Source organism: Mauremys reevesii, linkage group 6, assembly GCF_016161935.1.
Source record: "Mauremys reevesii isolate NIE-2019 linkage group 6, ASM1616193v1, whole genome shotgun sequence".
In the NCBI taxonomy this organism is placed as follows: Eukaryota; Metazoa; Chordata; order Testudines; family Geoemydidae; genus Mauremys; species Mauremys reevesii.
The window spans coordinates 82,786,596-82,798,928 of NC_052628.1; the positions used below are offsets into that span (position 1 = coordinate 82,786,596).

General features: G+C 38.0%; 1 protein-coding gene across 10 annotated transcripts in view; it reads right to left on the reverse strand.

Annotated features, from left to right (window-relative positions):
- Positions 1 to 749: 749 nt before the first annotated feature.
- The window catches only part of LOC120408703 (spindle assembly abnormal protein 6 homolog), a 45,001-nt gene continuing 33,417 nt past the window's right edge, over positions 750 to 12,333 (reverse strand). For 2 of the 10 annotated variants that reach the window (XM_039545875.1, XM_039545876.1), the window contains 4 exons: positions 8,376 to 8,528; positions 6,492 to 6,595; positions 3,611 to 3,699; positions 750 to 2,815 (listed from right to left, as the gene is read on the reverse strand). In XM_039545875.1, coding sequence (XP_039401809.1) covers positions 2,724 to 2,815; positions 3,611 to 3,699; positions 6,492 to 6,595; positions 8,376 to 8,528 — 438 coding nt within the window. In that variant the 3' untranslated portion in view covers positions 750 to 2,723. Of the gene's footprint in view, positions 2,816 to 3,610; positions 3,700 to 4,476; positions 4,656 to 5,156; positions 6,084 to 6,491; positions 6,596 to 8,375; positions 8,529 to 12,333 lie in introns of all 10 variants that reach the window. The other 8 variants (XM_039545879.1, XM_039545880.1, XR_005600904.1 and 5 more) reach the window with 7 other exon arrangements.

Here is a 12,333-nt window from a genome sequence, read left to right on the forward strand (position 1 = left end):
TGGTGTGTAATTTTCCCAGGTTATTGGGTGGGGGCTTGAGCCAGTTCTGTGTTGTACTGTTGAAAAGGAACCCTTAGATATTGAACACAGCCCTGGTTGCTGCTGGTTCCACCTGGCAAAGGGTTACACTAGGTCCTGAGTTGTTTAACAAATACATTAAAATGAGCTGAAAAGGGGATGAACAGTTAGGTTAAAAAAAACATTGGAGAGGACAGTTATTTAGGTTAGTCAGGACCAGAGAGGGCTGTGAGAAACATAAGAGAGAGATTTAAACAAGCTAGAGGGATAGGAATCATGAGATTGAAGGGGGGAAAAAATCTGGTCTGATCCAGTATGAAAAATCCTAAATTTACTAGGATGATTCTGGACTAGCTTCAGTTTCCAAGTGCTTTAAAGAAATAGCCCCATGTACAATGCATTACAGAACTACAACCAACTAAGCTTTCCATGGTTAAGATATTTGATGTGAATATCATTTAGACATGGTCAGTTTACAAGGTGGGTGGGATGGTTTTCTGGCAGCAAACAAGGGATTTTTCTGAAGAGTCACCAAGCCAAATTCTGTCCTCATTTACTATGCTCATCCCCTGGTCTTCATATTTTGCTCTGAGCTATGCCTGTGTCACCCACCCCTCTTTCATCGAGTGGGGTGGCAGTGTGCAGAGAGCAAAATTTTTGCCAGAGAGTATAGATTTGGAAAATAGCACCTCTGTTTTCTTTTAAAGGGACAAAGTTAGGCAATTAAAATCCAAAGAGTTCAAATATTTTATTCACAACATAATGTAAAACAAATATAAAATGTTACATTTTTATACACACATTTGACATGCTGCAAGACAGACAACACATTGAAACACAGGTTAGGCATCAAGTGACAGGTGAGGCACATTCCAAACCCTTAGACAGTTCTTTGAGACATGCAAAATCCTCTCTCATAAAATAACCCACAGAGGAAGAGGTCAAGCAAAAAACACTGCAATTATGAATACCCAATTTTGTCTGGATCCAAACATGAGATGCATTTGAAAGTTCCAGAAATGAAAGTATGGTATAACATGGACAGTAGTTAGGGTTAACCCGCTGCTGCTCCCCACAACCTCATATATGCTCTACAAGAAAAGTAAGTTTAGAAAAAGGTTAACATTTATAATACTGACATGAAAATTAAACTGCAGAGTTCCAGTATTACATTTTAACATTATTTTGAAGATTACAGTAGTGCATCAATTTAGAGCAGATCTGTCTCACTTTAATAATCCAATGACCAGTTTCATGTCTCCCAAAAAGTAGACTATTGAATCAAAAGGAAAAAGTGATAGATCAAAGCTATTTCAGTATCAACTGCAAACTATGCTTTCTGTTGAGACTGCAAATATTTACTCACAACAGATCAAGCTAGAACTGTCTGAAAATGGGAGGAGACACTGAAGTGATATCTGTATCATTTCTTAGAAGTCAGGACAAGGACCCTAATTTTTTTCTTTTATAAAATATAAGTGTGTGGGGGAAGGAGAGAAAATGACCCGTAGATATGTAGGAACATATATGGGCAAACCCTTATCAGGTGAAAGGCAGATTCTTCCACTGACATCTTGACTCTCTCACAAAATGGGTTGGTTGTATTGAGTTTCACGTAAAATACACATCTTATAACATTTTGCCAATAGACCCCAGTTTTTAAACTTTTTAAAAAAGGTGGATTCAATATGTTTGATTTAAAACGGTCTGGAGAACAAATGGTCAAATAAAGAAGTGATAAAAGTAAATGGAATTGCACCCACTGAGAGTGTGTATCCATCCTAATCTATCAAAACTTACAATTTTTAGAATGGTACAGTACAAAAATTTTCAACATCTAGAATTCATTGAATCTGTTGTCTGTTACTAGAACTGTCCAAGTTTTGAGAGTAAATATTAGATGCAAATATCTATTAAAAATAGAAACATTAGATAACTGTCTGACTCCAGTTATAAAATACATAATAAAATAGGCACTTTAACTTTGTAGTCTTTGCATAGCTAATATAAAATGGGTGTTTCAAAGTTTTGAAGAGTTTTCGTGCAAAAAAATCCCAAACAGAATGCAGTTAAAAACCACCACAAACAACAAAAACTCTGGCTTGCAGAAATCATTTTTCCCCCCCACACAGAGTCATCAATAGAGGTCATCCTTAGTATGTCACAGAATAAATATTGCACACACATTGGAGTATTCCTGCTGTAATTTGCCATTTTTAAAAAAAGTTGTTCTTAGAAATTCACAATTTGAGGATTACAAAAAACACTTCTAAGCAGAAGCGGGTAAAACTGGTACATCCTGTAGTAATAAGGTGTGTGCATACAGACAGATCTAAGCACCAAAAGCACATGAAATAAATGCTTTCATTCAGCCTGCACAGCTTTGTGTCTTTGAAGAGTCAATCAGCTACTGCCTTATATTAAACAAAATAAACAAACATCAACTCATTTTAAAGACTTCATTCTAGAAATGAAATCATTAGGTTTTTTAATAGCTGGCTTTACCTACAGACCATATTTTGGCAGTTTTGATGAGCACAGACTTTACAGAAAAGAGTAACCAAGTCCAGACGGACTATAAAGTCAAATTTATGACAGTGTTGCTCAAGCACCTCTTTTTTCTTTTACATTAGACAGGCTATATCAGATGCATATATATTATGCTGCTTCCATTAACATGTGCAACCTCTTAATAAAATTGGCACTTATGATGCAGGAAGTCTAGTATGTTGCCCTGGGAAGTAAGCAGATATTACAGGTGGATTTCCTTGCTTGGGTAACATAGTTCTTGATAACACTAGGGGGAAAAAAAATTGACCAGATGTTGCACTCTTTGTAAGGTGGTTAAATGTATATACAAACAATTATTCATATTAAATTGTTTTGAAAAAAGACAGCTTAAGTTCACCATATAGTAAGCTTCCTCCCCTGCTACCGTACCCCACCCCCAAAAAATCATTTTGTCTCTGATTCAACTACATACACAAGCAGATACCCAACTTTTAGTATGGGGCTATTCACATGCTTAAAAAGTTAGGTACCTGCTTAAGTATTTTGCTGAATCAGGACCTCATACTATAAATATTCCTGTGTAGGTTAACAGATCTGGCCAATAATATACTTTAAACTGTTCTATTCTAACAACATACATTTGCCAAGAGTAGAAATGGGCCTGAACCAAAACTCCAAAATGTCATTTCTATTCTTCTACACTGAGGAAGTTCAGATCAGATCTTACCAGTTCAGGTCCATCTCTAGAAGTAACTCCACCATACATTCATATTGTCTCCATTAAAATACTACTGTGTGTGAAACAGTGAAACCTGAACTATCTCAGTATTCCCCTACACATCGAACAGGAAACGATTGAGGTAACTTATGATGTAGCATAAGATATCATGCTACATCAAATAGTGACTGTATAAATGGTGACCACTGTAACATAGTTTCAAATCACACACAGTTAAATATACAGGGTATTATTACTGAACATTTACATTATCATAGTACCCAACAGCCCTGAACTGCTGGCTAATTGGGTCAAACAAACAAGTCACCTTTCAAAGCAGTTGCACTCCATTAGATCATTTACCTGTGCTTGCTACAGACAAAGGTTTTAGTCCTCTCAAAGGCAAGTTGCCATCTTTCTTCAAATATTTCATGTCTAAACCAGGTGGCTCACTGAAATATCAAAATGTGTTTGGGGAAAAGGTTATTCAAAAAGAGAGAAAGCTGCCTGTAATTAATATCCTTTTAAAATTATATGGTCTCTTATGCCACTCCTCCTCCTCCCCAGTTTTCTAGTTATTAGCTTTTATTCTTAAAACGTGCCGAAGTAATGTAGTACTATGTATTCCTGATAGCTGTATTTTTATTTATTTGGTTAAGAGAAGAGTAATATAAAATAAATGCATACTGCAACCAACTTCAGTTGCAGAACAGTGGACTGTAAATAATAGCAGTTATCCAGTTCATTGCTTTCATTCTGCAGCTACTGAAACATTGCATCTAACATTGCACTCTGACTAGGAATCATAAAAGAATAATTTCTTAGCCTTAAACAGAGAGCTAACAGCACCCATCACCTTTTACAGGCTATGGCTAGTAACAAAAGGCCCAGTCAGGATAATTTTGTGTCATTTTCAAAGGTATGTTACTATGTACACAGATGTTACTGGCATTAATAATAAAATCAAATTATCTATCAATCAATTTTAGATAAACAGTAAAGTTATTAAACAAAATGTATAAAAAAAGTAATTGCTTGGGGGGGGGGGGAAGCAGATTAAAAAACCAGAGTCGTTTTACCAAATACCTAACACCTATTTAAATTTATTTGTCACAAGATTGGATCATTCAGAATTTTTCCCTCATCCTCTAAAATACCATCTAACCACTCTCACCACACAAAAAGCCACACAACACCACAACATATTTTTCCTGCTTATGAAGACTTACATTAGGGTGCAGTAGTAAAATGCACACCATCTTGATATTCACAAAAAGGGGAAATATTTGGCATTTACACTACAGCCGGGATTACTTTTTGCATCAGAAAGGAGACAGTCAGACACAGGAAATGTATGTCCAACAATCCTCATAGTGGAATATTATAGGCAATGAACTGACCTGATGAGCTAAAAATAAATATAATGGATTAATGTAAAACTTAAGACATTTGTAACTGAGAAGGGGAAAAATAAAAACGGAGGCACCACGCCATCTAGCACTTCACCACAAGATGAATGACCTTGAAGCTTTCAAAACCAGCCACCCTACGCTGATGTAACCCTGCTGCCATTGAACTCAGTGGTAAAACTCCCACTGACTTCAACGGGAACAGAATTAGGATAATGCCAAGTGCTTTTGAAAAATCCCCAAAAAATCTATTTTTGTAGAGCCTTGAAAATGTGCTACACATGAGGATCAAGTTGACTGTCTTATATGGCATATATTCTTTCTGCAAAAAGTATTGCATCAGTGTTCTTCTATTTTAATGAGCTGTGATATGGTGCTGGAGTCTAATGTGTTTACATAAAGGCTTCTATTATGCAAGTTCTGATGGAGCAAGCAACTAATTATTTAAATATTTTCCCCCTTTATACTGCAGGATAAGAGGAAAAAAGAAAAAAAATTACTTGGAAAAATTACTGTAACAGCTCTTCTCACATCCTCAAAGTGTCTCTCTCTCTCTTTGAAGCTTGAGTTTAGGTCAGATAATGGCTATAATCTTTTGAAACCAATGAAAAAATCATTTACTGTGGAGATGAATATCAGCTCTATTCTTGCCTCGCAAAGAGTACAATACTGGAGTTCGATAAATATACACCGCTAAAATATTCTGGCTGATGTCACAGCCATTAGGTTCTTGCTTCCATTTTCTCTTCTCTTTCCAGAAAGGATTTTTGTTTGGTCTTTCTTGGTAGAGTCTATTTGGCTCCGAGCTCTTCCCACCATTAGAGGAGAAGGTAGGAACGGTGGTCACTGACTGAAGATGGCTGCAGAGATGTCTGAACAGTCCACAGCCCACATCTCAGACAAGCAGCACAGTCCCCTATATCCTCCTCCTGCTGGTTAGTTGGTGGTTTGCTTGGGCAACAACAACAAGGTGTGCTGGACTCTACCTTCAGGGAACTATAAGGAGGCTTCACCTTACTTCTGAAATCGTGTGCTATCTGCCACCAAGCCAGGGAATTCACTTTCTTGAAAAGCATTTCTAGAGGCAAAATACTTTCTAATCTTGTCTTTACTTTTCTCTCTCTTGACAGTTATATTTCTATTCATGAAGTTGTGGTGGTGTGTGAACGGGGATCCTGACTCCAAGGACAAACAACAAGCTCAGGTCAGCTGCCCACATACCAGATCATACTGAAGAGAATTAGAAGTTATTTGGAGAAGTGCCCAAGTAAAAATCTAATTAGCTGGAAACATTTCGAATTTTAAAAAGGCACACAGTTCCATCAGGGGTTCTCAGTGGGAGTTCCTAAATGCCAGTCCTTGAACCAGTGTGCTTGGCCCCGTAGTAGATTTTAGGGAGAGAAAGTCCATTGCCAGGATTGGTGGACCTGAAGAGAAGGTTAAACAAAACAAACAAAAAAGTGAAAATAGACTTCTCTGCAGGGTTTAATTCTTTTCCAGATCTTCCCTGACATTTTTGAACATTCTTCTGGCAAACAAATGGATGTCCCACGGATTCCTTGAAGGAAACAGAGTCAAACAGCAGCCCATATAGCACTGCCTGAAATCTCAGACTGATGTTACTTACAACACAGGAACAATCTGACATTGGACAAATGTGTGATTTTTCATAAAGGCTTTTTTACACACACACACACACACACACACACACACGTGAAAATAGGACTTCTGTAATCTCTGTCTTTAGAAGTTACCATAAAATGATGTAGTTTGTTACATCACTCAGCAAAAAAACAAAAAGGAAAAACAAACAAACAAAACACACCACAACTTACACATGGCCTGAGTTTGGGGGCACTAAAGGAGTGGAGGCTGGTGGACAAGGTCTTGTCTCATGTAATGGAGTGCTGGTGGAATTTGCTGATAAGTTGATGCGTACCTATACAATTTAGAGAGTGAAAAACAGAAACATTGGACAAGACTTGTGTGTTTATAAGGCTCCCATCACCATAGACGGCACACATTTTTCCTCTCCCAAATAGAACAATCATCATTGTACCATTAAACCATATTTTGTGATTTTTAAAGTCCCTCATTTTTTAAAAGATCACTTGGGTAACTACTCGGGGACATCAGGCCTAGACCTCTGCTGTACTACACTAGTTTTATGCTTGCACCACTCCACTGTCTTCAGTGAAAATACATGGCTCAAACTGGTGCAGTGCAGTGCAGAGCAGAGTCATGCCCACTGGCTTCTGGAGCCAGATTCTGCTTCCACTGAAGCCAATGACAAAACTCATTGAATTCAAGAGGAGCTGGAGAAGGCCCCTAGTTTGTGTTCTTGAGAGGAAACTACATCTGTGAGGGAATGCCTGATGTACCCACTTTGGAACAGTATAATATCTGTATTATTGAATTTATTGCTGTAAATGCAACCAGAGGCTTAGGCAATGGGAAAATTTTTAATACATCTAAAAGTAAATACATTATGTGAATGATTAATCTAAAGGTAAACTAACTTAATAAAAGTTGGGGGGATAAAGTTTTACTGGGGCAAGTTTGAGATTACTGCATTTTTTGAATGTTGCCTCATAATTGTCAATAGAAGCTTCAAATTAAACACATTTACATATTTTAATTATGCTACATTTTTACAGTTAAATCTAAATTTATCGTTTTCATACTCTCCACCTATAGAGCCAATTTTTATTTTTTTAATTTCTGTTTTTCATATCCTCCAACTATGTACTAAAAGAATTTTGGCTTTGAGTCTAACTCTACAAATGGGAGGTAGATCAAATGATACATTTTACAACTTCGAAAAAAGGCTACTACATGTCAAATGTTGCAATTGAAGGCCCAATATAGTGCAGCTGGCTGAAGCCAGGAACAGATTCTTTATACTATTACAAGAGCTGAGATCCCAGATCTTTTGTGGGCTATAGACATTTCTAGCTCTGATGAATTGAGAGATATCAGGCACAAGAATGGATTTAGCCAGGCTTGAGCCATAGACTAGTGATAGTTTTGCTTGGGGAGGGGATAAAGAGAACATTTATAGCACCATTTCTTGTACCAGATTTTTTTTTGTTTAAATTAACAAAATGCCACACTGCTTAAAAGCTGCCTAGAGATTTGGAATGTAAGTAGTAGTCCCTAGTGGAAATGGATTAGTAGGCAGAGTGTAGGAAGGCAGTGAAAGTTACAAGATAAACGCCATTTATTGTACAGTTTTAGAAAAATGAAAATAATGCTTTTTCAGATATATAATTGGGCTCATAGTTAATTTTTCCAGGAGGAGCAAATAAGCAAAAATGGTTAAGAAAAACGCTTCTCCCCACTTTCCTCCAAAACCATTTATCCAATTCCTCTCTTGTAGTCTGTGCATAATCTGTCAAAAATGGTTAGTAATGTTTTCTTAACACATTTGTCATTATGTTGTATTTATGACATAAGTCAAAACTGTTGGGTGGAGGGGAATACTTAGATAAGAGTATTGGCCATTTTGAAGTGTTTTGTTTTTCAACATTTACATTAAGCACAGCTCCAGTTCTCTAATGCAGTTATTAGTGTCAAAACATTCCATGTTAACATTAATGTTCCGGTGTGCATTATCCAGAGGCAAATCACAATGGTGAATTAAGCTGTTCAAAACTAGGACACTTCAGCAGAATACATTATAGTGCAAAGGAGGTGAAAAATAAAGTATATATGCCTGCCTGTGGATTATATCTTGCAGCACTGGTGACCGCACATGGGATATTCATTCGCAGAGGAACAGAGCCTTTATAGTTATTAGAAAGGGAAGCAGTGCTAATTGGTGGAGGCATCACAGGGACAGAGAAAGGACTGTTATAAAGTAGAAGCCGAGGCTGTAAGAGAAACAAACAAAAATAAGTGGAAGAAAAAAGTCTGTTTAAAGTAAAATATGACAAAAGTAAACAAGCCCCCTTAGGGAGGCGGTGTGGTTCCCTGGTGCCCCGGAGAGGGACGAGCTCTGCCGGACACCAGAGTAGGTGGAGCCAGGCACTCCAAGGCCATCCCCCATAGGGTCAGAGGCTGGACAGGAAGTATAAGAGCTCAACGCAAGAGCTCACTTGAGAGGCAGCTGCTGGAGAGGCCAGACGCCTTTGGCCCAGCTCCTGCAGGGGAGACTCCAGCGACCAGTGGTGGACCTGGAGACTGGCCTGACTTGTTGACACTCGACACGGATTAGCGTGTGGGAGTGTCGCTGAGCCTACCCCTCACCAGCTACCCTGAGGACACCACTTTGACCCAGGTACCTCCAGAGGGGGAGTTGGGAAGTAGCCCAAGGACAGCCAACCCGGGTCTGGCTGCAACACACCTGGAACTCATGTCAGTGTGTTGTGGCCAGGATCCCCACTGACAGCAGCGGCCGTTTGGCCACCGCTAGGGCCCTGGGCTGGCACCTAGTGGAGTGGGAGGGCCTGCGTTCTCCCCCCCACCCTCCCCCACACACACAGCACAGTCTCAGCTCTACTGCAAGTGTTTTTTCCACCATTTCCATAGTTTTTACCCACTACAAATGATCATCTACCTCTGACAAATTGCCTCTAATTTTTTTCCAATCTCCAAAACTCTTTATCTAATCAGACTTGCAGTGCAACTGGGATTTTTAAGTAGCAGGTAACATGGGATTTATAAGAGGATGCACTTCAAAATTAGTACCCTCCCAGGAAACTTCCATTAAATATATATCTTCGTATTCTGTCATTACATCTTGTAGCTTAGCAGGTGGTAAATGCCACTGGAACTGGGAAGTGTTTTGTCTATCTTTTTCATTTAAAGAAAAAAAAAAGCAATCTGATCAATTTAAGATCAGGCATGTTCTGAGACCAAGTACTGATAGTAAATATATGTTCATGTTTTAGATATTTGTATTTTCCTTGTACTTGTATGTTATGCTACAAAAATGAAACGTCCATTGGCTTATCTCAAATATGAAACAATTTCTGGATGAAAGATGTGACAGGTAAGAGCTTTAATTGTTCACAGAGGCTTTACAGGTATTACATGGTGATACTGCGTATATGGTCTTCTTTTATATACGAGCCAAAACCTTCAAGTTTGTGTGAGGCACACAAATCTATATACAGGATGCCTAAATAGCTTGATTTTCAGAGGTGCTGAACAGTGGGAGTTTCCAGTAGACTTCAACTGAGAGTTCTAGATGCTCAGCAACTCTGAGAAGTCAAGCCACTGACAAATCTTCATACGTGAATTTAGGGATCCAAGTTTGAAAATGTTAGCAATAAATTTTAACTGTGCTTCAGCCTTTTCTTGTGTTCTAATACTGTCTAATTTTTATTCAGCTTCCTGTCTTATCAGCTTTTCACAACTTTTAGTGAATCAGTCAAACATTATCCTATCCCAAATCACTTTGTTCAGGTCAGTAATTTCTCTGCCCTTAGCCAGGAACTTTAACTCTGTCTCAGATTACTCTATGGATTCAGCTGGAACCTGTGTTTAGTTTTAAAACGTAGGGAGTACTAACAATGGGTTAGCTTTTGCGGAGTTTCAAATCCTATTGTAATATGCTTTTAGCTTTCTTTTCTCTTCAGCAGATCTATCTATCCAAGTATTATAAATGTCTCTACCTCCTCTTCTTCTCCAAACAAGTATATAACAACATTTTTGCTCCTCAGCACTGAATTTTAGGAGACCCTTGAAGACGCTCCACCAACTATTTAAATTTCTTCCTCTCCCTAAGAATATTCATGCTTTTCCCATTTATTCTAGACAGCCTTACAACAACAACAACAACAACAGGTGGGGGTAACTGTTCTTACAGGTTTTCTGAATCTATCAAGTTAGATAACTTGGGTAAAATTTTGAAAAAAAAAAAAGAGCCTAAACTGTGTTAGGAGCCAAAGTTCCATTTTCAAAAGCGGGGTTTTGCTCTTAAGTTCCTAAGAGCTCTTGAAAATTTTACCTTGTTTAATGGACTGGTTTGCTTTCATGACATAGGAAAGAGCTGATACCTACAGACTAACACGTTATTTCTGTACATGATTTAGGAAGCAAATCAAATCAAGTTTTTATAACAAACTCAAACACCACACACTGAACAGTGTGATTTCACCCCTATCCTCGCCAACACCCAACAAGTACTACACAGTCAAACATGACTTGTTAGACTAACTATAATAGCATCATCTGGTGACTCCCAACATTAATCATGGAAATCTTTTGGAATTTTACTCATCGCTAGGTTATTTATTTTTTATATATAACTGCCTATTAAGAAAATATATATCACTTTTTTTCAGAGGCATCTTAGTGCACACCCATCCTGCAAAACATCTTAACCCATCTAGCACCACGTAGCCTAATTTTCAAGAAAGTAAATTCTTGTCAACCAAAAATGTTAAGTGGATAAAAGATAATTGAGCCATACAGCTATATCTGTCATCAAGAGACCAGCTTGAAGAGTTTTACCCAAATGATTTTCCTGCAAATATTTTGACAGTAGTGATCTAGCTAGAGAGATACACAGATTCATAAATTGCAATTTAATTTCTTCAATTCAGATCCAGGGTGATTGTAATATTGAAATCCTTAGTAAAAAAGAAGCCATTATGACAACTGCTCCTTAGGTTGTTCTTTGACAAAAAATTAGTTCGCTTGGCTCCTGACCAATGAAAACCCCAGCCATCTTCTTGGGTTCCGCAGCAGTGGAGTCAGTTCACTATTCCTAAAGGGATAACAATCCCACTCTGATGGTTGTAGAATACCAAATTAAGTATGGATCTCTGTATATGGCAATCTAGGGACTCAGTAAATTCAGAGAATCCCTAGAGTTGGGTCCTTCACCTCCCATCAGTCAGCCAGCAAGTTAGGAATGGAGAAGAATTTTAAAATGACAGCAGAGCCAAAGTATCTGTCTCTCACTACTCTGGAAATGGAGGGGTCATGCAGATTTTAAAATCCCCACTGCCTCAGAACAAATCAACAAATTAAAAAGCAAATAGGACTGAAGAAAATGGGGGCAACACCTTCAAAGCAGATGATTATTGGAGCAGCTCCTAAAGGGTTTTGTTATAAATTAAAGGGATATTTGAGGAGGTCTCCACATCAGATTTTTTTTTTAAAACTGACACAAAAAATCCCAACCAACCTGTCCATTTACTAGAATTGTAAGGTGAAGTGACTCTTCTTAACAGTCTGACATTAGCGAGTGGTGGGCCAAAGATATGCAGGAGAAGTTTCAGACTGGCTTGAGTGTTTTCGAGAAAAAGAGTTAGAAATTAAAATAGCTTGCTCTTAGTAAAAAGTGGTTACACACAGCTGGACCATGGCTGGACACAATTTCTTTCTACATTTATAATAGCCACAATATTACCTTTGCCATTTAAAAGAAACTTTCATCTTCGCAAATAATGTTCAAGCTGAACTCTGAAGGCAACGGTTTTAAAATTTACACATTATTTCTGAGGCAATTTAAAAGTTGGAGCCAAACTTATGTCAGCCATCTAACAAAGCACAGTGCCTCTACTATTTCAGCTGTGTACCACTCACTCATTAATGATTTGTCAGCTGGATGCAGAGACTGAGTGATTGTAACCAGCCCTTAGAATTAACAATCGTATTGATTTTCCCTTTTTTACATTTGTTAGAAGCCATCTTCCGGATGGTCCTGAAAGAAGTGAAATGCTT